Source organism: Marmota flaviventris, chromosome 18, assembly GCF_047511675.1.
Source record: "Marmota flaviventris isolate mMarFla1 chromosome 18, mMarFla1.hap1, whole genome shotgun sequence".
Lineage (NCBI taxonomy): Eukaryota > Metazoa > Chordata > Mammalia > Rodentia > Sciuridae > Marmota > Marmota flaviventris.
The window spans coordinates 17,782,253-17,807,968 of NC_092515.1; the positions used below are offsets into that span (position 1 = coordinate 17,782,253).

General features: G+C 54.9%; 1 protein-coding gene across 3 annotated transcripts; it reads right to left on the reverse strand.

Moving 5' to 3' along the window:
- Positions 1-25: 25 nt before the first annotated feature.
- Positions 26-18,696, reverse strand: Gramd1a (GRAM domain containing 1A). 3 transcript variants are annotated; one of them, XM_027941245.2, is made up of 19 exons: positions 18,577-18,696; positions 11,946-12,156; positions 11,838-11,858; positions 11,278-11,362; positions 11,053-11,156; positions 10,885-10,980; positions 10,045-10,125; positions 8,542-8,654; positions 8,227-8,377; positions 7,555-7,753; positions 6,292-6,453; positions 5,458-5,576; positions 5,233-5,375; positions 3,940-4,043; positions 3,685-3,858; positions 3,498-3,585; positions 2,300-2,407; positions 2,099-2,219; positions 26-489 (listed from the first exon to the last, which is right to left on the reverse strand). In XM_027941245.2, exons 1-19 carry the CDS (start codon positions 18,582-18,584, stop codon positions 391-393), a joined length of 2,187 nt encoding a protein of 728 aa, XP_027797046.1. In that variant the 5' UTR covers positions 18,585-18,696; the 3' UTR covers positions 26-390. The 3 variants fall into 3 exon arrangements, with proteins under 3 accessions (XP_027797046.1, XP_027797049.1, XP_071460957.1); XM_027941248.2 differs by having other exon boundaries at positions 6,292-6,435; positions 18,577-18,694; XM_071604856.1 differs by lacking the exon at positions 6,292-6,453.
- Between the last annotated feature and the right edge of the window lie 7,020 nt (positions 18,697-25,716).

Consider the following 25,716-nt stretch of genomic DNA (forward strand, 5'->3'; position numbering starts at 1 on the left):
CTGGGACCCTCCAGGCACAGGCACAGCCACTTCCAACCCTTTATTGGAACTCTGTCAGCCCCAAATAAATATAATACATTAAACCCAGAGCTGAGGAAATCGTGCACCCCAGGGGGTACCCCCATAACCCCAGCCAGGCAAAATAAGTTAGTGCGGGGCCGCCAAAGGCCAGACCAGCTCCCCGGCCGGGCAGGCGATGGCGGTCGGGCTTGCACACGCTGGTCTAAAGTGCATCTTGCTCTGTGGTCCCCACGTCTGCATGGCCCTCGGCAGGGCCACTGGGAGGGGCAGGCGGGAGGTTCCCGGCGCTCACACCGTGCCAGCAGTGGCCACCGGGGCTCTTTGTGTCCTTCTGTCCATTTGAGGGGATAGCTGTGTGGCCGGATGCCCTCAGGAGAAGCTGTCATCAGACCGTGGCTGTGGCTGGGTGTCAAAGGGCGGGTCCGAGACTGTGATCCCTTGGTGTAGCTTCTCCAGCGAGAACTTCATCTGCCAGGAGGGGGCAGAGCAGGTGAGCACTGAGAGGGTGATGTCAACCCCATCCTGCAGCCAGGAGGCCACGCCCCTACCCAACACAGGTCACCAAAGCCACGCTGCACCCCGCTGCACCCCATTTTAACTTCTCCGAGGCAGCAGAGGATGGTCTCAGTGTGAGCGTGAGGTCAGGTGGCCTGGGGTTCCATCTCGGTTTTGCTGTTACTGCCCTGGGCCCAAGTCCCTCATCTGAAATGTGGGTCAGTGTTGTCCCTGCTTCATGGGACAATTTCAGGGACAGGATGAACACTGGAACCTGGCCCACAGGAAGTGCCGAATGTATGTTAAGGATGATTCTTTCCCCTGTGACCTTGGGCAAGCTCCTGACCCCCTGAACCCCAGGATGCTGCGTACCTCCTAACTCGCTACCAGAGGGGAAACTAGAGCATCCCTACAAGGCTGGCCAGGAGTGTCACCCGCGCTCAGCACCCGGGGGAGCCCTGCCTGGGCAAGTGCTCCGCCTGCATCTGCCGCTACAATCAATCTGCGAAGTCAACTCTGTACTCACGGCAATTTGAGAGAGAAAAATCATCAAAAATTTAATGCAGGGTGGAAGAGTTCTGCCCTCCTTCTCTTTGAGCCTTAATTTCTTCCCCATCATGTCCTGCACAGCCTTGGGGGCATCTCCCCGTGAGCATGATTTCAGGGTGCAACAAGGGTGATCGACTGGCAATTTTGGCTCTGATCACCTCAGAACCTTCCCTGCTTCCCATCACCCCCCTCACACACAGTGAGGGCACCTACCCCAGCACCCCACATTTGCCCTGACCCACCACAGCTGCCTGCTGGAGTCCACTGGGGCCGGGTATGCTGGGGGGCATCCTCACCACGTGGGGAGGGCATGCTGATTAGACTCCTACTGTGCGCCTGGTGCTCGGCTCGCTTGACTGACAGCACACATCTATGAAGCGTTGACTTTTGGCCCAGCATTATTCCAAATGTTAACCCACTCCATCCTCACAAGAGGTGACATGGATTATGTGATCAAGGCTCAAAGTAAAGACACTTGCACAAGATCACACAGTAGAATTTGGATCCTGCCCTTGCACTATATGGGTACTTGGGTCAACTCCCTTTTTGGAGAACCTCTCTTCTGCCTGTAGACGCTATGACCCCTTTTGCCAGAAGGGAGCAAGAGGAACAGGACTGCATCTAGCCCAGCCCTGGCTGTAGTGACTGTTTTGGGGGTGGGCCCATGACCCCAGCAGCCAATGAGAGTGAACTCTCCATTGGAGTGGCAGGTGCCACCTTGATCATCCTGCAGCAAAGGAAACCCCCCAAACAAAGCCAACCCTGAGCATCGGCATAGTCAAGAGATGCTCTGAGATGGATTCTTATTACTATCGAGGGACTGGATCTAGCCATGCCTGAAGGGAGCCCCCTGGACTTTTTCCAGGATAAGAACCAATAAATTCCTTCTCCATCCCACGGACGCCTCCAGCGACTCTGTGAGGTGGGGACTAGGAATGGCTTCCTCATTTTGCAGAGGAGGAAACTCAGGCCCGGGGAGCGGAGGGCATCTGGCTCCACAGCCCTGCCTGGGCCCCGGCTGGCGCAGCCCTACCTCATCCAGGAGCTCCACGGACGCCCGCAGGATCCTCCTCCACTTGTGCACCTCGACGCTGTGGAACTGCTTCTGCAGGGCCAGGATCTCCGCCCACTCAGTGGCCGTCTGAGGGAACTTGCTGCAGGGACAGGGGCCTGAGCACAGCCCCGGCCTCCCCAACCTGCCCAGCTGCCCAGCATCCTCTCACTGCCCGCTTACCCTTTGGCCAGGGCCAGGCTGTGCCACGACTCAAAGGTGTGGGCCGTCCTCTCCAGGGACCAGAGGCGGTAAAAGAGGAGGGCATTGAGGGCGATGAGGACAATGAGGCTGGGGGAGGGGTCAGAGGTCAGTGCCCCAAAGTCAGGCACTGAGCTCTGGACACCCCGCCACACAACCACGCCTTGAAGGGGGCACTAAGATTACACCTCCATCTTTTCAGAAGATGAAACTGAGGTTCAGAGCGGGTAAGAGACAGGCTTAGGGATGCACAGTATGTAGTTAAACAGTCGGGGTTCAAAACCAGGCCTGTATGATACCCAGGCCCTTGACCACCACCCTAGGCCACATCCCTGGGGACCCAGGGGGGCCTGGAATAGGGAGACGAGGCTGCAGGGGGATGAGACACAGGGAGGGGAGGGCAGGTGGGAGACGTGGGACCCTACCTCACACAGATCCTGGGAGCAGTGAGGGGAGCAAAGAGTGAGAGCCATGAGCCCAAGCCGGGCGCCCCCCTCCCCCACCCCGGGCAGTGCTGGGGCAGTGCTGGCCACGTGGCTGCGCCTGAACTGGTCTGGCAAACTGAGGCCCAGAACGGCTGAGAGCATAGCCCCCTACCCTCCCTCCCAGGGTCAGCTCAATCCCGGGGGCCTTATTTCCCTTCCCCAGAGCACCTGTCCCCTCCCCACCTTGATCGTGGGCCTTGCCTGTCTCAGCTCAGACACCCTGTGCTGTCCCAGGAAAGTCACCCCAACTGCCCCTCTGTGGGGCCTTGGAGGAAGCAGGTGCTGCCCTCCCACTGCCTCCCCACCCCAGTCCTGATCCCGCTGGGCTCACGTCAGGTCTGTCTCCCTGAGGGCTGTGGTCACGGTGTCCCAACCTCCACCCGGCTTAGAGCTGGGCAGGGACACAGGAGTAAAACGCACCAATGGCCGTAGTTCACTTGCACACCTCTCCCTGCTCACCAGGCTGATTCTTTAGCCTTTGGTGCCAATCTACAACCCCCCCCCCCCGCCCCCATCAAGATCAAGTTACTCTGACCCCCCCATAGCCCCCTGGGCCTCGGCTCTTCCAGCAGAGAATCTTCTCCATGACAAACTGAGCATCTACACTGTGTAAGGAGCACCAAGGAAGCCCAGAGCGGCCAAGCACTTGCTCAAGGTCCCACAGCAGCCTGTAGATCCAGGCCTCTCTTACTCACACGATGCTGATGAGAACCAGGGCGTTGGGGATGCCTGCCCCAGGACCCTGCTCCATGGACGGTTCCGAGAAGCGGGAGCTGAGGGAGCCTGTAAGACAGCATCAGGGTCAGATAACGGCACACAAAGCCACCCCAGCCCAGGCCCCCAGCGCCTCCGCCTGCCTGAGCAGGCCCTGAAGGAACGCACCCGAGGTGTGCATGCCAGCCCGGGTGCAGGGGTCTGGATCCGGGTGCTGGGGACCATCTCCGTGACCCCTCCAGCTGAGGGGCCGCTTTCGCCTCCGCAGACCTGAGAGCAACCCCCGAGCCTCCTTCCCGCCTTCCTCTAGGGACAGCTTCTCGGCCTTGGCGAGCTCCCGCTCTGGGAAAGGACAGAGGGCTCTGGATGTGTACCCAGCCGGGCCACGACCCCACCCCGCCCCGGCTGGCCCTCTGCCCCTACCCAGGTGGTGGAAATAATCCTCAATGCCACTCCACGAGTTCTTTTCAATCAGGGACTTCACGAGGCTCCACGGCTGTTTCCGGTAGCGGATCTCTGAGGACACCCTGGGGCAGAGAGAGAGGAAGAGGGTCAGGGCCGGGCTCCCACCCCCTGGGGAGTTCCGTTCTTCCACTAACTCAGAGAGAGTCCTCTGTCACTCAGACACACAGATGCGCTCCCTCCCCGCCCACTCACCTTCCTGGACCTCCCCCCTAACCTGGCCTTGACCCCATCTCCGTCCGTGCCAGCCATCATGGCCAGTCTCCCCACTGCCTGAGCCCCGTGAACTCACACGCTGATGTCCTGGCCCAGACCCCCCCAGGGGTCCCCGTGACCCTGCCCCTTCCTTCATATGCACACGTGGACTCCATCTCAGCCAACTGTGTCACCTCCTCCTACAAACATCTGTCCAAGAATCTAAATTCTCCTCCCCTGGGCTGCCTCGCCCTGGCCCAGCCTCCACCTGCTCCTGCCTGAACACTGTGGCCGCCTCCTCCCTGTCAGGTCCCCTGGCTCCTGCCCCTGCCCTTGTTATCTGTTCCCACCTGCAACCAGAAGGAGCCTGTGAACACCTGAGTCAGGTCAGGGTCCCCCAGCTCAGAGCCCTGACCCAGTGCACCTCACCAGGACCATGAAGCCATCTCCTTGATCTCACCTCTTACTCTTCCTCCACTGACTCCACTCTAGCCATTCCCACACTTCTGCCTCAGGGCCTCTGCACTGCCATCAGCCCTCACCTCCTTCACGTGCTTATAAAATATTCTTTCCTTAGAGAACCTTCCCCTGATCAGCACACTCAGGATAAAATCTCTGCTGGTTCAGCGCCTCCCACGCTCTTTAGCCCACTGTGCTTTTCCCTAAAGCTTTTATCACTAGTGAATGTCCTGCAGGCTCATTATCATTTTTATTGGCCAATACCCACCCAGAACATGAGTTCCCCAAGAGAAGGGTTTTTGTTTAATTTTGCTGTAGCCCCACGGTCTCGAATAGGCTGGGCACACAATAGATGCTCAATAAACAGGTGAACAAGTGAACTGTTCACCTGCACACTCACTTGCCCTCTCTTGCTCAAACACCCCCTGCAGATGGGACCAGTCATCCCCAGGGCTACCCTCTCTATGCTCTGCTGTTCAGAGTTCTGGGTCTCAGGGACCCAACACTTCCGTTCCTCCTCCAAGGTGAGATCTGCAGCTGACTCAGGGTGAGGAGAGTGGAGTAGGGGCCCTGAGGCCACCAGGCCAAGGGGTGACTCACCGGAGCCGCGCCTTGTTCCGGGCAAGGCCCAGGATGCAGTAGCGGTGGGCCGTGTAGAAGTAGTCCTGGTACGGGATGCCCTGCGTCAGCACCTCCGAGTCCACCACGCACCCACCTGCCTGCGGGCCGCGCCGGAACAGCGTCTGCAAGGACGGGGAGGAGGGCAGTCAGAGCCACCCACCGAGCCATTCTTCCTGGCTGGCCACCCCACCCCACGGGCCCCACCTGTGTCTCCACCACGGAGGCGCTCTTGGGGCCCAGCGGGTTGCTGATGGGAATGGTGTAAGTCAGCACGCGGCGCTGGTGGCACTTGCTGTCCCCACTCCAGGGGCTCAAGGTCACATCTAAAGAAGAGAAGAAAAGAATGATGGAACCATTCTGGGTCCTCTGCCCTCCGGATGTAGGAGACTCAGTCTTTTTGAGGGTTTCAGTTTCCTGGAGATTTGTCCCCAACCGCTGTCCTTCCTTCAAGTCCGAATCTTGCCATCCTGGTGGCCTCAGGGCCCCTCACATCACACCTGCAGCAGGTGGTACTTATTTGTGCATTTCCTGCCGTTCCCACTAGATCCTGGGCACTGAGAACAGGAGTTAATCTACCCTGGTCTCTCATGGTCTCCAAGCCCTGCACGAGTGGACACTGTGATCGTTACCTGGTATTTATTAGACCCTTACTGTATACCACTGTTCTAGGCACTACCCTAACACTAACTCATCTAGTTCTAATGGGATCCCCATAAGCTGCTGCTGTGAACAGTAAACAGAAGAAGAAACTGAGGCACAAAGTGGCTGGGAACCTGCCCAAGGCTACAAGGCTGGTATGAGGCTGAACCGCTTCAGCTCTCTCAGATGCTATTTTATTTTATTGAGACAGGGTCTGGTTGTCGAGGCTGGCCTAGAACTTGGAATCCTCCTGCCTCAGCCTCGGGAGTGGCTGGTATTACAGGACTGTGCCACGGTGCCCAGGGCCACGGGCATTGCTTTCACTGCCCGACTGCTGGCCTTCCTCGCCCTTCCCCTATACCTGGGCGACCCTGGCATCCTCTCTGGCCCGCCCCTGACCTGTGAACTTGCACTGCTGCAAGAATCCCTGGAGGAAGGCTGAGTCTGAGAAGAGCATCTGCTGCAGCCGCTCGGCTCCCACGTGGAAGACGGAGTTGATGAGGAGCCGGCCAGAGAGGTCGGGAAGCAGGGCGGCCAGATCAGCTAGGAGACAGAGAAGGGCTGGGGCGAGGTAGGTCCCATTCTTCCCTCTCTCTGGGTGACCGCTCCTCCCCACTTCAGGCCTCGTGGGCTGGATGCACATCTATCCTCCTGGACCAAAGAGAACTCAGCCCCTCGGCCACAGCTTGGCGCCCAGGGGCATCAGCCGTGATGATTGGCCCAGGGGTGTGTGTGTTACCCAGGCCAGCCAATCAGCCACAAAGATTGGTTTGGGGGCGGGCCCACTCGCCAGACTGAACCAATCAGAAGCAATCCTAACATTCTTGCTGTAGCTATTGGGAAAAGCAGGCCCCTTCTCTTTGAGCTAGTGTGAGAAATAGAAAGCCTGGTGGTCCTTTTTTAGAACATAGTAAAGGCTTAATTGGATCCAATTGTAGCCCTTCCCTTTTGCCCGCCCTAAAGCTAAAATTAACCAATCACGTAGATTGTAACCCCGAACTCCTCCGATCAGAGTGAAGGGTAGCCCTGCGTAGGTTAGATACGATCTACAGCCGCCCGCCCAGGCGCACGGGTTCCAGTAGCGCACCTTCTGCCAAAAGTAAAGGTCTGCCTTGCCCACCCACTTTCTGGCACGTGTTTGATTTTTTGTGGCACCTCGTTATTTCTCACACTAGGTTTGGCAGGGGCTCTGTCTGCCCCCACGAGAATAGAGGATACCCTGACAATTCTTTGGCACAGAGAAAATGAACAGAATAACTGGCCTAAGCACTTTAACACGTACTAACATTTAATTAACCTTAACGACAAGCCTAGGAAGTGGACATTATTACTGCTTTCCCCATTTTCCAGATGGGAGAATCAAGGCTCAGGGAGGTTCGACAATGTGCCCACATTACATAATCCTGGTTAGAAATTAGGTCAACCAGGATTTGGACCCCAGCAACCTGCTTTCCAAGTCTGTGCTCTTATTCTTCCTGCCAGGCAGCCTTTGAAGCGGAGCTCAGGACAGAGAGACTTCTAGCAATGCCATTTGAATGCCATCTCTGCCTACCTCCTGCATTTTTTAGTCCCATGAGCCAATACATCCCCTCCTGCTTCACTCTCCTGAGAAAGGGTCGTTGTGTGTAAGGAAGGGAATGAACGCGAGCCCTCCCTCCTCACCTTCCTCCCCCGTGGATGACGAGGAGTTACTTGTGTCGGTTAACAGCTCCTCCCTGGGCAGCAAGTCCAAAGGGCCCAGGGAAGTGGGCTCATCAGGTGGGTTGGGCTCTGTACTCAGGGGTTCTGCCACTGGAGTCACTGTCTGGCTGGAGGAGGCATCTGGCTGGCTGTCCGTCTGCTCCTCCTTGTCCTCCTCTGCCTGCAGAGAAAGGATTCATACAGCCTTGCCCCACCCCCATCGCAGCCTGGGGACCTCCCTGGGTGCACACTGGCTGCAAGGATTTGAGACACTGCTCAGACCTTGGTCAGTGAAGCCAATGCTGGGGAGCTGGTGTGCACACCTGGGGCTCAGGCTGAGCTGAGAGGCCCCGCGGACACCCAGATGAGGGCTCCTCTTAGCTCCAACCAGGGTTGTTTGGGATGCTTTCTGCCTTCCTGTCCTTCTGTCTGTCCCTGTTCCATCCATCCACCCATCCAACTTGCTCCTTCTGCTTCTCACCCTTCCCGTTTTCCATTTGTCTCTCTTCCCTATCCAGCCCTACTTTCCTTGACCATCTTCCCACCTCCATCCGTCCCCTCCTTCGCCCATGTCTCTTAGTTAGTCCCTCTCTGCCATCCTTCCATTGTCCCTCCCAGTCAGCACCCTCCTCTCTCCTGTACCCTCCTGCTCACCCCATGGTCTGCATCACTGCTGGCCCGGGACAGGTTGGGGGTGATGCGGCCACGGCGCGATCCCACGGGGCTTGGCTCCTGGCTGTGGTCGGCAGCCCCAGAGGGGGTGATGTCGCTCAGGGCAATCACATCTCCCATATCCTTGGGGCTCCTGCAGTGAAGGGAAAACGTGGGACCACTGATCCTCCAGCCCCCATTCACCTTCCTGGGCCTCCCAGGCCCTGCACACCCACCTCGTCCACCTGGCCCTTCTGGAACTCTGCACACAGCTCCATCTGGTCTCTAAACCCTGGAGCCCCTTCACCTCCAACTCACCCCAGACCATTCAGCTGCAAGGGGCAGACGTAGTCCTCATCTTCGCTGGTGAGGCCCAGCTCCGAGCCGTAGCACTGATGCACCAGGTGCCAGAGCTCGCGGGGACTCAGCGTCTGGGTAGGCAGGAATGGGGAAGACCTCACGTCCAGCCAGAGCCCTCCCTTCTAGGTTCCCCACCAGTCTTCAGCCTCCTGTTCCCCCGACGTCCACAAGGGGGCAGCATGACCTCATGAGCCAGGCCCCGCCCCCTCGGGCAGGAAACCCATCTCCGGCCTGCCAGACCTTGTGCCTGGGCACTACACCTCTGACCTATCAAGTCCTCCAAGGCTCTGGCCAGTTAAGGTTCTATTGTTACAGAGGAGAATACAGAAGTCCAGGAGGCCCAAGAATGGGAAATTATATGCTTGAGGTCACTTTAGTGAATCCCAGTTGCCTCTGGGATTCAAGTGCAGCCAGACCCAGAGCTCATGTTCCCACCCACGATGGCTACAGTGCCCCCGACTCTTTCTTCAGGTGTCCTCAGACGCCCTCGGGTTTCAGCTGCCTGTGCTCAGAGTGGCTGGATGACAACAGTGATGAAATAATAACAGTGATAGTGGTGGCAGCAGCTGGCACCCACTGGTGTGCCATGAGGAGCCCGGCATTCTGCTAACCCACGTCCGCTAACCCACCAGGACTTCAAAACGGATCTGGGAAGTGGGCACTAAGATACCGTCTTCATTTTAAGCCGGGTGCAGTGTAATATGCCAAGGTCAGCTGACTGGGAAGTAGCAGTGCTGGATGAGCTCCCAGGAGGCCGTGGAGAGCTCTGGCGCTAGTCACCAGCCCACCCACCTCAGACAAGCTGACATCACCGAGTGCTTCTTCCGGACCCAGCTCTGGGTGTTGTGAAGTAGGGGCGGTCCCCGTGGGCCAGATGGGGTTTAATGACTTGCCCCAGGTGGCACTAATCAGTGATGGGGCTGGAACTGCAGGGCCTGAGTTGTGACTGTCCTCTGCCCTTGGCCTCTCTGGACACTAACTCTGCATTGTCCCCTCAGGATCCTCGGTGGATTCTCTGGCACTCTTACTTCTGGGGGTGACCACAGCTGGAGCTGCCCCCCGGGGATAAGAGGTCCTCAGATGGCAGGGCGTACACAGCAGAGCTGGAGGAGGGGGTGCGGATGTTCCAAGGTGCTGCGGCCCCCAGCATCAGCCTTTGTGTGAGGAGCACCCAACATTCCCGCCAGCAGAACCTTGCTGCTGCCCAGTGCGGGGCTCTTCCCCAGCCCCAGGGATGAATAACGACTGTTTTACACCCACTCCTCTCTTCTGCTGGAGACTCAGCTTCAGAGTCAGGCCTGAAAGAAGCCTTTGGCTGTCCCTGGATGGACCTGTGAGGCTATATGAGGCCTGGTGTCCATGGAGAAGAGCTGGGGGTTCCTCCTGTTCCCCGAGGTCTGGCATCCCTGGCTCCATGGTCCCCTGGCACCCTGCTTCTCCCCCAGGCCTCACCAGGCTCACCTTTTCCAGCAGTGCATTCTGCCAGAGGCGGAAGATAAGGAGGAAGCAGCGGTCACGGGCCCCAAAGGAAGTGAAGAAATGCTGCAGAGAAGAAGGGCGTGTGAGAGCCAGGGGAGATGGGGCGGGGCCAGGGGAGAGATGGGGCGGGGCCAGGGGAAGCTCCATCCTCATTCAGGACTATCCCTGCTGCTCTGTCCTGATGTACCCACTCATTTGTCCCTGCATTCATTCCACAAAATAGTTATCCTGTGCCCAGACCTGCAAGGTCACCGCAAGGTGGAGACAGCCCATGGCTCTTCCTCAGAGCTCACAGTCTGGGTGGGAGACAGACCCTTCTCTAGACAGGCTCAGCTCAGGGCACTTTCCCAGCCCCCTTGGTCTCTGAAGTGGTCAGCTGATCCACAAAACACAAAGGAAGTTTGCTATGAAGTCTTCCCCTGCCCTCCCTGCTTCCTGTCCTGCAAGTGGTTGGACTAGCCATCTTCCAATGAACTGGCCCTGAGGCAATAATGCAGAGGACACGATGGAGCATCAGAGAGGCGTCCAAGGGGCAAGGACATCTGAGTTGCTAGAGACATGGGAGGGAAGGATTTCGCTATGTCCCTGAGCAGCTGTGTGAGGAAAGGATCTGACAGGAAGTTGAGGTAGGGACCCAGGTCAGAGAGGATGGGAGCCCGGCCATGGCAGGGGCTGGGAGAATAAAGAGCAGGTGACGGACCTGAGAGAGGTTTGGGGTCCAGAAGAAACGGAGCTTGGTTTTGATTGGCTTTGGGTCAGGGGAGCAGGGAGATGCTGAGATCAGTGACTACGTGGTCCCCGTCACTGGGTCCCTGGACTCACCTTCTCGCTCTCTGTACAGATCTGGATGGCGTTGGGGATCAGCTTGGCGGTCTTTTCCTTCTTTAGACACGTCACTTCCTTCAACTGGATGGAAATCTGAAGGGGGCAGGAGGGTCAGAAGGGGCCAGGGCCCCGCCACGCTGAGGCCTCTCCCTCCCATCAGCTCACCGTGGTCTCCCAGCGGAAGATGTTGCTGTAGAAGCAGATCCAGTTCTCAGAGAGATAGAGGCGCCCCTGAAGGAGGATCTCACGCTGCAGAGCACAGGAGTAATCTGAGAGCGGGAGAGGAGAGACAGGTAGATACTGGAGTCACCTGGCTGGCTGTTCTCGCAGCCCAGAGGCTGGGAACACAGGTCAAGGGGGTGGGACCAGGTCTGGGGTGCAGGGACTCACCCACGATGAGGCGCTCAGCTTCAGGGAGTTTGCTGAACAGCTTCCGGAAGTCTTCATTGCGCTGTTTGTAGGTGGGGCTCAGCATCTAGGAGAAGTTTGGGAGAGAAAACCTGGATGGGGATACCCACCTGCAGCTCTGCCCCACAAAGCTTCCAGAGCCCCCTCAGTCTTCCCAGCCTCTTAGGCGCTCTGAAGTTTCAGTATCTAACCTGCTTTGCCTTCTATTGCCCATGACATGAGGATCCCTTGAATGACAGCTGTCATTTTCTGATTTCTTAGATCAGCCAGATTCTATGTCAAGTCCTGCCAGCATCACCAACTCCCACTGACTGTCACCTTGAGCCTTGTAAGGCAGGGCTGTTTCTTAAGGAGAGTTTGAAAGGCCCAGAGAGTTAACTGATGCCCTTTATCACATAGCACATAACTAGCAGCACAGGGTGTGACTCTGGTCTGCTAATTGCAGCCCCTGTTTCTTGACTGCTTCAACCTGGGGCTCTAGGTCAGCAGATGGACCCCTCCCTCCTGCCCCCTCTAGCAAGTCCCCTTGCCCAGATACTTACACTGTACCAGCTCTGCATCTTCTGCAAGGGAAAGAGAGGAGTTAGGATGAGGCCTCGGGTCACCCACCTTGCCACCCCTCTGTGCCCCCAACTGGCGCTTACGCCAACCTTGCTGTTGCGGATGAAGTTCCGGCTGCCCAGGCTCTGGGTGCTGGGGGTCCCAGACATGCCACTCTTTTCTGAGGAGCTATCTGACCCCTTCTCCACCATGGTGCCTGGTTCTGGCTCAGGAGGGGGCCGGCTTGGGGGCAAGAGCTGCAGCCGCTTGCGGAGAGACGGGGAGCTGCTGGGTGTGCTCCGGCCAGAGTGGGGCGTGGTGCTGGGGTGGAGAGAAGAGGGGTGTTGAGGGAAACGGGCTGGGGATGGGGACGGGCCTGGGTTTTCTTTTCTGCTTGGCTTTTGAGGGGGCCCCAGGGATTGAACTCAGGGGCACTTGAGCACTGAGCCACATCCCCAGCTCTGTTTTGTACTTTATTTAGAGACAGAGTCTCACTGAGTCGTTTAGGGCTTCACTCAGTTGCTGAGGCTGGCTTCGAACTCGCGACTCTCCTGCCTCAGCCTCCCAAGCTGCTGGGATTACAGGCGTGCACCACTGCGCCCTGCCAGGCCTGTTTTTGAAGGCCCATCTATGGGCCCATTAACCCCCATCCACCCACCCTTCCATCTATTCATCTATCCATTTGTGCCTCAGTTACCTCCTTTACCATCCAGAGAGTGATAAACAGATCACTGTGTGTAAGTACTGAGTGCCTCTAACAGAGCCTGGTCCGTCTGAGCTCTCAAGAACACCTGCTTCCCCCTCAACCCCTTGCAGTGCTAGGGATGGAGTCCAGGGCCTGAGCGGGAAAGCGCTTTACCACTGAGTACAACCCCCATCCCCAGCTCTTTTCATTTTATATTGAGACAGGGTCTCACTAAATTGCCCAGGCTGGCTTTGGACTTGTGATACCGTGCCTCAGCCTCCGGAGTAGCTGGGATGATAGTCTGCGCCACGGCACCTAGCCTTTTTTTAAAAAACATACTAATTCATTCATACAACAAATATTTATCGAACAGTGACTTTCCACTTAGTTGCTCAAGCTAAAAACTTAAGAATCTTTCTTAATTGCTTTCTGTCTCCCAAACACTCATTTCCAATCTGTCAGCAAGTCCCACCGGATCCACCGCCACACTTTATTTCCAGGGCTGGGGATGTAGCTCAGGGGTAGAACACTTGCCTAGCATTCCCAAGGCCCTGGGTTCCATCCCCAGCACGCACACGCACAAAAAAGTAAAACTACTTTTTTTTCTTTTTGGTACCAGGGATGGAACCCACTGAGCCCCATCCCCAGTCCTTTTTATTTTTATTTTTTAGAGACAGGGTCTCACTAGGTTGCTTACAGCCTCACTAAGTTGCTGAGGCTGGCTTTGAACCTGTGATCCTCCAGCCTCAGCCTCCAGAGCTGCTAGGATTACAGGTGTGCACCACCGCCCATTATTTCTTTTCTACCCACTTCTCCCTGTTCCAGGCTCCATCCCCAACTGCTAGGCACCCAACGGCCTCCACCTGGGTCTCCTGCTCCTGGCCCTGCCCCCACAGTCTGTTCCCACTGCAGCCTCTTCTGGCTGTGACCACCTGAGTCAGATCAGGGTCCTCCCAGCTCCAAGTCCTGCCCTGCCTTGACTGCACCTCACTTCAGGTTCAAGCCAAGTCCTCACCCTGAGACCCAAAGCCCCAGTGACCAGGTCCTGTCACCTCCCTGACCTCATGGCCTCCCCTCTCCTTGTTGTCCCAGCCATTCCAGCCTCCTTCTGTTCCTTAAGCTCTCAAACTTCATTCCCATGACAAGGCCTCTGCATCTTTGGTCGTCTCCACCACAGCCGCATCTCCAATGCTCCTCCTCCTGGTCACTCAGCCCAGCATGGCACCTCCCTAGTCACACCCCATGTTATCTACACTCACCCTGGTTCATTGCCTGACGTGCATATCAGGAGGCCCTGGTTGCTACTTGTCACCTAGCACCCCAAACTGTATGGGACACACAATAAACATGGGTGACTGAGTAAATGATCCCGTGCTGCCTGGAGCTGGCAACAGCAGAGCCCGTGGGCTGTGGCTCCCGCCCTTGGAGAGTTAACCTGGGGGTGGGGAGATGTTAGACAAACAGAGCACTCGGATGACTGCGCAAATACAGACTAATAATAAAGGCTGTGGGGTAAGCATCGGGAACTTTAAAGGGACATTCACTGTGGACTCCTTATCAGGAGCTATGGCCAGCTCTCTGTGTGCTTAATTTTATTATTCCTCAAACAATCCTGTGCACCTGATCGCATCACCATTCCCGCTTCATAGAGGAGGCAGCGTGAACCACTTGCCTAGGGACGGCAGCTGGTTTATTTCAGGGCAGTGACCTGTTCTGGGATGCAGGTGGGATTCCCTCCACCAGGAGGGGCTCTAGCAACTCACCTCTCCTGCCACCAAGCATCAGCACACACCCTTCCCTCGTCCAGCCCACCCTTGCCCTTCTCTGCCCAGCAGATTCTTATGTGTCCCTTCAAGACTTGCTCACGCACCCTCTCCTCACTCCAGTGCCCCTTGTCCCTCGCCTGACGTGCGTATCAGTCTGATGTCACTGTCTGATGTCAGCTCATTTCCCCCACAGGTCTACTGGCTTCCTGATGGCAATCGTTGGGTCTACTCTGGTCCCTGCTTTGTTGTCCCAGCCTTGCTCAGCCTTGCTCAGGACAATGCAGAATGAAGCAGTCACATACTTGTGAAATGAATTTGTGGAATATATGAATAAATTAACACAAATGGTGGCTCGGGCCATTGCCACTCTTCCTGGACCAGCCTCCTTGGTCTCCTGCTTCAGTGCCTGCATCCAGTCTGTGCCCACCTGCAGCCAGAGCCAACCTGTGCAAACCGGACTCAGGCCACCTCTCACCCCAGGAAAGCCCGGATCTGGTCCCTCTTGACCCGTGTCACCTGTATTCCCTCCCCTGCAACCCAAATGCTTTTTCTTCCAGATGTCACCTCCTTCAGGTCCTTCTCGGTGGACACATCTCAGGACACCTCCCCCCAGTCCTGTGCCCTATTTGAAACCACACTGCCCACCCTTGATCCCCTTCTCTGCTTTCTCTTTCTCCTCAGCAGCAGACCTCTGTATCTCCCCCAGATTCTCATCCCACCGCCTGGCCTCAGCCTGGCACACAGTAGGTGTCCTGTGCAGATCTGCACTACGGACGGACTGAGTGAATGATCTATCACCTCCCTCCCAGAACTTGGACTCAACCAGGCGTATAAGTTGCAGAACTTGGACTTGTAGGTCTAGGGGCTTCCAGTCTCAGTGCTGCCATTTCCTGTGTGACTCCAGGCTGCTATCTGGACCTTCCTGAGCCTCAGTTTACTCTACTATATAATGGGAATAGCAACCGCACCCACCTCACAGGGTTACCTGGAGAGAAAAAAAGCAACACATAAAGCCCAGCATATAGAGACACTTTGGTTGGTTGGACTCTTTTCCCTCTTTCAGGAGCAAACAGATAAGGGGCCCTACCACCATCCCGGCCCCTCTACCCAACATGCTGCGTGGACCCTGACAGTGCCTCCCATGCACCTAGGCTGGCGGCAGGAGCCTCCGTCATTCACTGTCTAAGCATGCTCTGCACCTACCCTGCACCTGGCACATGGGGACACACGGTGGGGTGGGGGAACACACAGATCCCTCTGTAGGGACAGTGTGCCCGCTGAGGAACCCAGTCAATCAGTAAGAAAGCATATAATGAGGTTGATGACCTCAGACACTGGCCAGTGCTCCTGAGCAGCACTGCTCAGCATAGCCCCACATTGGCAGCACCAGCAGCACCGGAAGTTGTTGGAAATGCAGATTCCAGGACCCTGTCCTAAGCTCCAGAATCAGAAACCAGGGTGGGCCCCGGGAGATTCTGCTACACGCTCACAGGCGAGGACCACAGAGACACAGGATGGGACAACTAGGAGCAGGGATGGTTTCTTTGGTGAGAGAGACTGCAGAGGCCTTGCTGGGCAAGGCTGTGGTCATGAGGACAAAGAGCAGATCTGGCAGAGTGGGAGAATGGGAGAAGACAGTTCTAGGTGCAGGAACATCAAGTTCAGGCACAGGACTGAGCTTGGCAAGTCTGAGAAAGAGTGAGGCAGCCAGCAGGCCTCGGGGAGGCGGGGAGGGCCCAGGCCAGAGGCCTGTGAACCCTGGTCAGGAGTTTGTGGGGTTCAACCTGAGGGTACTGGCGAATGGTGAAGGGCTCTGAGGAGGGGGTGATCATGCCACTCCCACTGCCCCAATCTTCTCACCTTTGGCCTGAAACATAGCCCTGCCCTACTCTCCCAAAGCCAAGGTCTAGAGGCAGGGTGCCTGGGACAGGTTCAAGACACACAAACAGGGCAAGGCCCACACCCCAGTTCTTGCTCCTGGGCAGGACAATGAGGAAGTGCCCAAGGGCAGGCCCAGCCCAGGGTCTGCCCAACCAAGCTGGCAGTAGAGAGTGAAGGGAGGAGCCCAAGCAGCTAGAGGACCGTTACAGGGGCGGGGACTGGGAAGTGTGGGTTTTTGCCACTGCAGACGCTTCACCTCAGACAGACTTCCGGGGCTGCCCGAAGATGCCTCTGGTCAGAGTGGGGCAATGCATACCCAGGTGTGCCAAAAACTCAGGAGGGTCACACACAGCTAGTGTCCTGGGCAAACTGCAAAGTCTGCCATATGCACACACACACACACACACACACATACTCACAATGGTAGCGTCACAGATATGCTATAGTCATGCACAGAGCCAGGGTCCCAGAACAATTACAAACACACACAACCGCAGCATTATAAATATGCTACAGCAACACACAAAGTTCTGGAAAAGACACACGCACACGCACACACACGTGTAGGATTGCACATACACAGCACTGCAGAGGGTCACAGAAACACATCAAGAACCACAGAAAGTCCCAGATAAAGGACATTCACACACAGCCTCAAGAAAATGTCAGGAAAGCATCAAAGGCAAAAACCTTTCCACGATCACAAAGAAAGCTATGTGGCGACAATCCCGGGGCCCCCAGCTAACACACATAGTCCTAGGTAAATGAAGTCATTTGGTCAGCCTGCACTTCCTGCCCTCATGGTCTCACTGTCTGTCAGGAAAGACAAAGCAAAGGCCAGTTTTAAAGTGACAAGGGATGGAATGGTCAGCTGCTGTCGATACAGCAGAGAACCTTGACACTCACACACCATGAAGGACTCTGGAGTAATACTGTCCAGGGGGCTGTGGGCACACCTTGACAACACAGTGGCCAGATACTGAATTAATGTGTAGGACATGCTTTACAAACCAAGGGGGACAACATCAGTTATCACGGTTACTGCCTCCAGAGAGTCAAGGTTACACCCAAGGTCTCAGGAAGGAGGGTCCCAGGCCCACAGAGAACCACCAGGGGTCTCTCTCTCTCTCCTCACACAGACAAAGCCACAAAGGGTCTCAGCGGCACACAGAAAACCCCACTCAATATACAACAATGTCACAAATGGATACGTATGGAAAGTCATCCAAAGATAGAACTGTAAATTACAGGCACAAACAAACAGAGGGTCACATCGACAGAAACAGATCTCCCAAACATTCAGTGTCACTAGTGGACACATACTGGTAATTCATATTTGCATACAAAGCTAAATAAGAGTTGGAACACAGTAGGTCATGGTGCAACAGAGAGCCCCAGACACATGTCCACACACTAGAGTCATTATGGAACACACACTGGGAACTCGCGGTGACACTTGGAGCCACAGATGGAATTAATGGTAAATTCCTGCACAAACAACCAAGGAGGACACAGGAGCCCCAGGGCGCAGGTAAACACTCCTAAGTCCCTAGCAGGTAATTTGTATTTGCTCATGGAGTCACAGATGGAATGAAAACACATCACACGCTGTACAGCCAATGGTGGGTCCCAGCAGCAGGTGAAAAGCCCCAGACACACACGACACAGTCACAATCAGACCCACACAGGTAACTTGTGGGAGCACCCAGGGCCACAGACGGAATTTATGGTGAATTACACACACAGATACCACCGAAAAGGTTCACAGCTGCTTCACACGCGCCAAGAGCCCAGACAGACCTGCAGACACTTGGGAGACGCAGTTCAGATCTGAAACATCATCGCACACGGTGGCCAGACCCCGGGAGGAGCTCAATTCCGCGCCCACTTGGCCCCAGCGGATCTCGGCGCTGGGTCCTCGGGCCACGCAGAAGCCCCCACCCCAGCGGCAGCCGAGGACGGTGGGAGGGGGCGCGCCCAGGGGACCCTGTCCCGGGCCTGCCGGGGCTGCGCGGCCTGTGGGCCCGGCTGGCGGGGACTGGCCACGGTCCTCCCTCCCTCCTTCCCGGGCCCACAGACCCGGCCGGCCTCGCGCCAGCCCCTGGCCCCCGAGGGCCGAGCCAATGCAGGCCTGGGGACCCTCCCCGCAAGAAGGGCCCCGGGCCCCCCGCAGAACCCCGCACGCCGGCGCGGCGCGGGCCAGCAGCGGCCACCCCGACCGCGGGCCTCCCCGCCGTCGGCGCTCCATCCCCGGCTGCACCCCTTGCCCCGTGAGCCCCCCGCACCTCCGCCCCCCGCCACCGGCCAGGGTCGCCCCGGCCGGCGCCCACGTGCACCAGCTCCCGACCCGCCACCCCTGGCGGCGGCCTCCCGCTCCTCCCGGCCCGACCCCGGCCGCCCGCTCCTTACTCGAACATGGATGCGGCGCGGCGGGCGCGCCCGGCCGCAGGGCAGGGCAGGGCTGGCTGAGCGGGGCTGGCTGAGCTGGGCGACCCCGCAGGGCACCGGCCTCGCCTGCCTCGGCCGCCGCCCCCACCCGACCCCGCCGCCCGCACAAAAGGCCGGAGCCGCCGGAGGCCGCCGCGGCGTCAGCGACACCCCCTTCCTGCCCCCGCCCCGCCGCGTCACGGCGCCGCCCCCTGCCCGGGCGGGGACGGCGGGAGCGACCGCTGCGGCCTAGGAGAGGACCGAGAAGCTGGGGGAGTCCCGCTCACCCAGGGGGTCGGAAATGGGGAGGAGGACAGGGACACAGCGAGAGAAGGGGACACAGAGGCTCTGCTAAAACCGAACACCGGATGGTAACTGCCTGGGACACACTGGGCGCCCTGTCCCCTGGCACCCAGAAAAAGGTCCTCCTTCACCCCTCTCTTTAACCGACACCCATACCCCAGGGAGGACCAGGAGGGGTGGGGCGAAGGTGGCACAGAAGTGCTGGGAAGCCGAGGTGTGTAGGTGGTTTTGGGGGGAACCGAAGAGCGCGGGAAGGGGTGGGGCTCCCTTCCCCCTCCCAGTCTCCAGGACCTCGGTCTCTGGGGACTTCGCAGTCCTAGTCCTCCAGTCCAAGTCAGAAGCTTGTCCCCTCTGTCTCTTGTTAGTGCTGTGGCCCTGAGCAAGTTACCCCGGGCCTGGGCATCCCACTAACTCTGTGGTAAGGGCTTTCCCCGACAGACAGTGCTTTTAGAGATGGGAAGCCCGGCCTCTGGGTTTGGGGAAGATACTGACCTTTGGGAAGTGATTTGCAAGCCACCCAACTGCGTGAGACGTGGGTCAGGCCCTTGCTTAGAAGCCATAGCCTGCACCCATCTCTGCAAGGTGCTGTCTTTTGGTGTCCTGAATTCCTTGACCAAAAACACATAACATGAACCCCAGCTCCCAGCTCCTAGGCTCAGGCCCCCAGCAGAGGGACTTGTTCCCCACCCCTCTTTAGGGTGGGCTATCCCTACCTCTTCTGAAAAAACTCCATTCTCTGATAGTAGAATGAATGGGACATTATCACCTAAGTGCATATATGATTACGCAACCTGTTAACTCTACATCATGCACCACCAGATGAATGAGAATTCATACTCCATTTATGTATGATGTGTTAAAACACATTCTACTGTCAAGTATAACTAATTAGAACAAAATTTTAAAATTGTAAAATGTTAAAAAACAACAACAACAAAACATCCATTCCCATCCCTTCCCAGCCCTTAACCTTTCCCTACCTCCAACCCCATCCAAACAAAACACAAACAACCGTGTTTCCTATATTTGTTGATGGCCAGCCCCAAACCTCTGAGTCTTCCTTCACCCCTCTCTTTAACCGACACCCACACCCTAAATATCACAAACCTTGTCAGCTCCACCTACAAACCTTATCCAGAATCTAAAATCCTCTCCCCTACTCCTACCCAGACTATCACACCAGCCTCATCCATCCCTGGTCTCCTGTTCCAGTCCAGTCCTGGCTCAGGGACACCCCAACCCCAACCCCACCCCTAACATACACCTCATCCCAGGTAAAAGCCAAGAAGAGCTCAGGTTGGCCCCTACGGCCCTTGTGCTTGGCCTCTCTCACCTGTGGCTGCCTCCTCCTAGGTCTCCCTTTGGCTCATTCCCCCAGCCACGGTGACTCCCTTCTCTCTCTCTCTCTCTCTCTCTCTCTCTCTCCAGGCACCTTCCTACCCTAGGCCTCCTGCCTCTCAACCTCCTCCTGCTACCCCTTCTGCCTAGGAAAGCTCTTCCCCATTCTCCCATGGCTGCCTCTCCTCCTTTTTTTTTTTTTTAATATTTATTTATTTTTTTAGTTTTCGGCAGACACAACATCTTTGTTTGTATGTGGTACTGAGGATTGAACCCGGGCCGCATGCATGCCAGGCGAGCGTGCTACCGCTTGAGCCACATCCCAGCCCCTGCCTCTCCTCCTTACATGTCCGGCAGGTCCTTCTTCCACCCTTTCCCGTGTCCCATTGCCCTCTTTATACATTTCTCCTTGCCTGTTTCTTCTTTTGAAATGCTTTCACACTTTTAAGTAGGGTTTATTTCCAACAGGAAAAAATTATCATGGCCATCTAGGTCTCCATCACCCATATCCAATAGGTGTGGACGTTTGACCATTTTGAGATCCTTACAAAAGAAGGAGAAGACGAAATTATCTATTAAAGTTACAGCCAAAGGCCCAGCTCCCCATCCCCACCTGCTCTGCCTGGGCACCCCAAGGTGCCACCTTCCTCAAAGCCAGTGTTGGTCCTTCCCATGTGATTTCCTATCCTTTTCCCGCATCAGGATGCATCCACTAACAACATCGCCTATCATTCGGTGTCTTTGAAAAAGATACACAATCGGGCTCCTAAAGTACTGTTTTGCAACTTGCTTTTTCTCATCCCCAGTATTTCTGAGGTTTCTGCACACCGATGCACACAGCTCTACTTCATAAACTTCAGCTCTATGGAGTGTCCATTGTTGGAAGAAACCACGTTGAGTATTTCTATTCAGGTCATCATAGTTCTTTCCTTTTTTTCCCCTTGTGCCCTTGAACCTCCCAGTTCCTGTCTCCCTGGACTAGAGGTAGGATTTCTTTGCAGAAGTTTTGTTTAAACCTTTTTTTTTTTTTTTTTTTTTTTGGCCTGTGAGCTACAGCAGGAAATACCTCTCGCATTTGCCTCCGGCACACACTTAGGAATATATGTCATGTCACAGAAGTTGCAGGAAACCACACTGACGCTTGCTAAGCCCCATATGAGGTGTTACTTTCAATTCTATATTATTTTGGTGTGGGAACAAAGTGGGATCACAATTGACCACATTAGTTTCATGACCCTTACGTGGGTCCTCACCCATAGTTTGAAAAACACTGAGTGTGTCAAATGGCGGGGGGCAGGGTGGGTTCCACTCTAGTCTTGCTAGGCAGTGTTCAGTTGTGCCAATGCACACTCTACTACGACTGTTTCATCATTTCCAGCCAGGTCCCCATGGGGCCACCCTCACTAACCTGTAGTCCCCCCACCTCCACCTAGGCAACGACAGCCCACAAGGATCCCACCCTTGAACATGAGTAGAGAGAGAGAGGAAAAAAACCAACCCACTATCCGTTCCACTGCCCAGGTCTTACCTATCCTGAGACAGACTTTCCAGGTCTGGGGTCCTCGGTCGCTGCAAGCGTGGGGTGGTTGGGGTGGAGGGGGGTGACTCCCCGTCACTAGATGGTGTTATGTGAATGGTGGGCACCTCCAGGAACCTCCATGACTCAGGGGCCAGGCCCTGGGATCTCTCATTTTGTGCCCGATGCTCAGCTGGAGGAACAGGAGAGTCCTGGGCACTGCCCTGGGAACCTGGGGGCACCCAGGACAGCAGGGGTAGGAGCTCAGCCATGAGGAGGCTTGTGGACAGCAGTGTGGCCTGTGGGGTAGGAAAAAAAGATAGGTGAAGGGAGGAGGCCCTGTCCAACAAGCCCCTAGCACCGTCCCCTCCTGGGCCACTCAGAGAAGTGAGTTCTGGGGGGCGGGGATGTCACAGAGATCTGGGTGGGATTCTCACATCTTCCAACACTCTTCCCTCATAACCCTGAGCCTCAGTTCCTTCTTCGGGACACTAAAGGTCCTAGTTCAACATCCTCGGATGAGTGGACAGTGTCAGAGAGCTTGGTCATGCAGAGCACCCAGCCCAGGCCACCCATGAAGCCAGTGCTCAGCAAATATGTGTCCACGTCCCTGGGCTGGGAGTGTTTCTAAGTATTCACTAAAACCAGGCCCTGGGCGCTCTGTACACTCCAGGCCAAACCCCACGTCCTTTCCATATACAGGGCCAAGAAGGAACCAGGCCTGAGTGGGCCCTAGTGGCCTCAGGCCTGTGTAACGGCTGATTAGTGGGAGAGAGGGGCAGAATCCAGGATTTCCCTTCCCTGTTTGCCCAGCACTTGCCCCTCCCAAGACAAATAAGGGGAAGGTGGCTGCTTCAGCCTCCAGAGCCAGGGAGGAAGCCTGGCCAGTTCCTGCCACTGCAGTACGATGTTGGAGGCCACTTGGGTCTGGGGAGGCTAGACAGGAGCCTGCCTGTCCTCATGGCCGAACACCGCGAAGGCTTCCTGGGATCTAACCTCCCAGGGAGCCGGGAAGGAGGGCCCGTGGAACCCCGTGAGGATTCCTCTGGGTTTGGGGAAGACGTTGACCTTTAGAGGCCAGGCCTGGACCTTACCAGGAACCCTAGAACCCCCATTACCCTACCTTGTGGGCTCCTCCTTCTTCTCTCACAGGTTTCAGGCCTCTAGGATAAGGGAAGGAGACCTGGCCCTTCCTTTTATCTCCGAGTCCTGGTTGGCCAGAGAGTCATGACCTTCAGGCTGGAATGGCATGTCCGGGTGGAGTCGCGTTACCCTCTGGCCAGCTATTCCTGAGAGAAAGGGGAGAGTGGCGTGGGGGTGGGGTGCTTGTACTACAGAGGAACTGAGGAAGGCCACCTCATCTTTCCCTTCTTGACTGTCCCTTCAAGAAAGGGTCATCCTCATCCTAGGCCCTTAGTGGTCTGCCCCTGCGTTGGCCTGCAGCCCGCCACACTGTAGCCAACAGCTTCTGCCCTCCGCTCCCCAGAACTGCGCCTCCAGGTCCAGGGACCACCCTGGTGGCCAAATCAAACACATCTGCCAGCCCTCATCTTCCTGCTTTGCTTTTAGGAGCCTTGAACCCAAGGCATCCCTCTCCCCTCTGGGAAGCTCTCAGCCTCTGTGGGCCAGGATTTCTGGGTCCCCTCCTACATCTCTGAGACCCCCATCTCACTTCAGTACAGTTCCTTCTCCTCGACCTGCCCCATAACACTGGCATTCCACATGGCTTAAGTTGGATACTTTTCTCCTCCTTTTCCATTTTTATTACATAATAATTGACACATACAAAGGGGTATCTGCATCATGGATGTGAGTTTTTATATATAACAATAAAATGAGCCCCAAACCCTGTTCTTAGTTTGAACCTGTGACTGCCTTAGGCCACTTCCCATACCACTTTGCTTTTCTTCCAGAAGTCTTTATTACCCTTCATCTGAAAGTTAGCATTCTAATTTTTTTTTTAACCTAAGTTGCTTAGGGTCTCATTAAATTGCTGAGGCTGACTTTGAACTTGCAATCCTCCCACCTCAGCCTCCCAAGCCGCTGGGATTACAGGCATGCTCCACCGCGCCCAGATCATTCCACTATTTCTAATAATTTTAATCACATTAGTATGTATTTCTAAATAATGTATTTTTATAAGTTTTGCTTATTTTTGAGTTTTATAAAATGAAACCATATCTGCAAGGCACAGTGGTACACCCTGTAATCCCAGTGACTAGGGAGGCTGAGGCAGGAGGATCATAAGTTCAAGGCCAGCCTTGGCAGCTTAGTGAGGCTCTGAGCAACTTAGTGATAACCTGTCTCAAAATACAAAATAAAAAGTGCAGGGGATGGATCTCAGGGATTAAGCACCCCTACGTTCAATTTCCAGTACCAAAAATAAATTATTAAATCAAATGAAACATTATCACATGTCATCTTTTTAAATTTTTTTATTTGTTCTTTTTAGTCAATGCAGTAGAATGTATTTTGACATATCATACATACATGGAGTATAACTACCCATTTCTGTGGTTGTATATGATGTGGAGTTATAATGGTCATGTATTCCTATATGCACATAGGTCATGTGTCTTCTTCTAGGACTGGATTTTCTCATGCAACGTTACAGTAGTGCCCCTTATCCTCTGGGGATACATTAAAAGACCCCCAGTGGATACCTGGAACCTCTGAATCCATATTCATAATCCTATATACAAGTACCAATTTTTCAACAGTGGATCTGATAACAATTATGACTACTAAGTGACTAATGGACAGGTAACATATACAACATGGATACACTGGACAAAGCCATAATTTACATCCTGGGTAGGACAGAGAAAGACTGTGAGATTTCATCATGCTACTGGTACACGACTTAAAATTTGTGAAATGTTTATTTCTGGTATTTTCCTTTTAATATTTTTGGACTGGAGGTAACTGAAACCCTGGAAAGCAAAACCGCAGATGGGAAGAGTCTAGTGTATTTCTAAGATGCATCTTGTGTGGTTACAGGTTAACTCTACTTCATCTATTTTTACTGCAGTCCAGTATTCCATTGTGAGAATGCATCACAATTAATCCATTTTTTCCTGCCCATGGACACTGGCTTGTGTCTGGTTTTCAGCTATGAAAATGGAGCTGGCACGAATGCTCCTGGGTGAGCCAGAGTCCCACTGATTGCCCGGCCAGCCCTGCTTCCTCTGTAGGAGTCCGTCTGTGAGTACTCAGGTTGGTTTCCTATCCAGCCCTGAACTATAAACTATCTGAATTACTTTAGCCCTGTAGTAAGTATTGATATCAGTAAGTCTTATCTTCTTACTCCAGAGTCAGTTTATCAAGTTTCAAAAGGAAAAAAAAATCCAATAATGAGAATTTGACTATTAGGCTATAACCAGAAATTGATATCTTTACAATATAAGTTGAACATCCCTAATCTGAAAATCTGAAATCCAAAATATTCCAAAATCTGAAAATTCTTGAGTACTAACAAGAGGCCACATATCTAATGGTCCAATGTACAACAAAACTTTGTTTTGTGCCCCAAATTATTTTAAAAATATATAAAATTACCTTCAGTCTATGTGGAGAAGGTATATATGAAACCATAAATAAGTTTTGTGGGCTGGGGCTGGGGCTCAGTGATAGCACACTTGCCTGGCATGTGTGAGGCACTGGGTTCGATTCTCAGCACCACATAAAAATAAATAAAATAAAGGTCTGTCAACAACTAAAAAAATTAAAAATAAATAAATAAACAAATAAATAAATAAATAAGTTTTGTGTGTAGAATTTTGTGTTCAGAGAACACTCAGGGCTTTCTCCACGTCCTGGGGGGTCCAGGCAGCCTCTGGCCTCTCGATGGCCATCTAGGGTGACTGTGAGAGCCACATGAATACCCTCTATGGCCTAGGTGGGGACTTTAGCATGGATCCTCAGGATGACTTGGGTGTCTCCAACACATGTGGTGCTCTGATGCT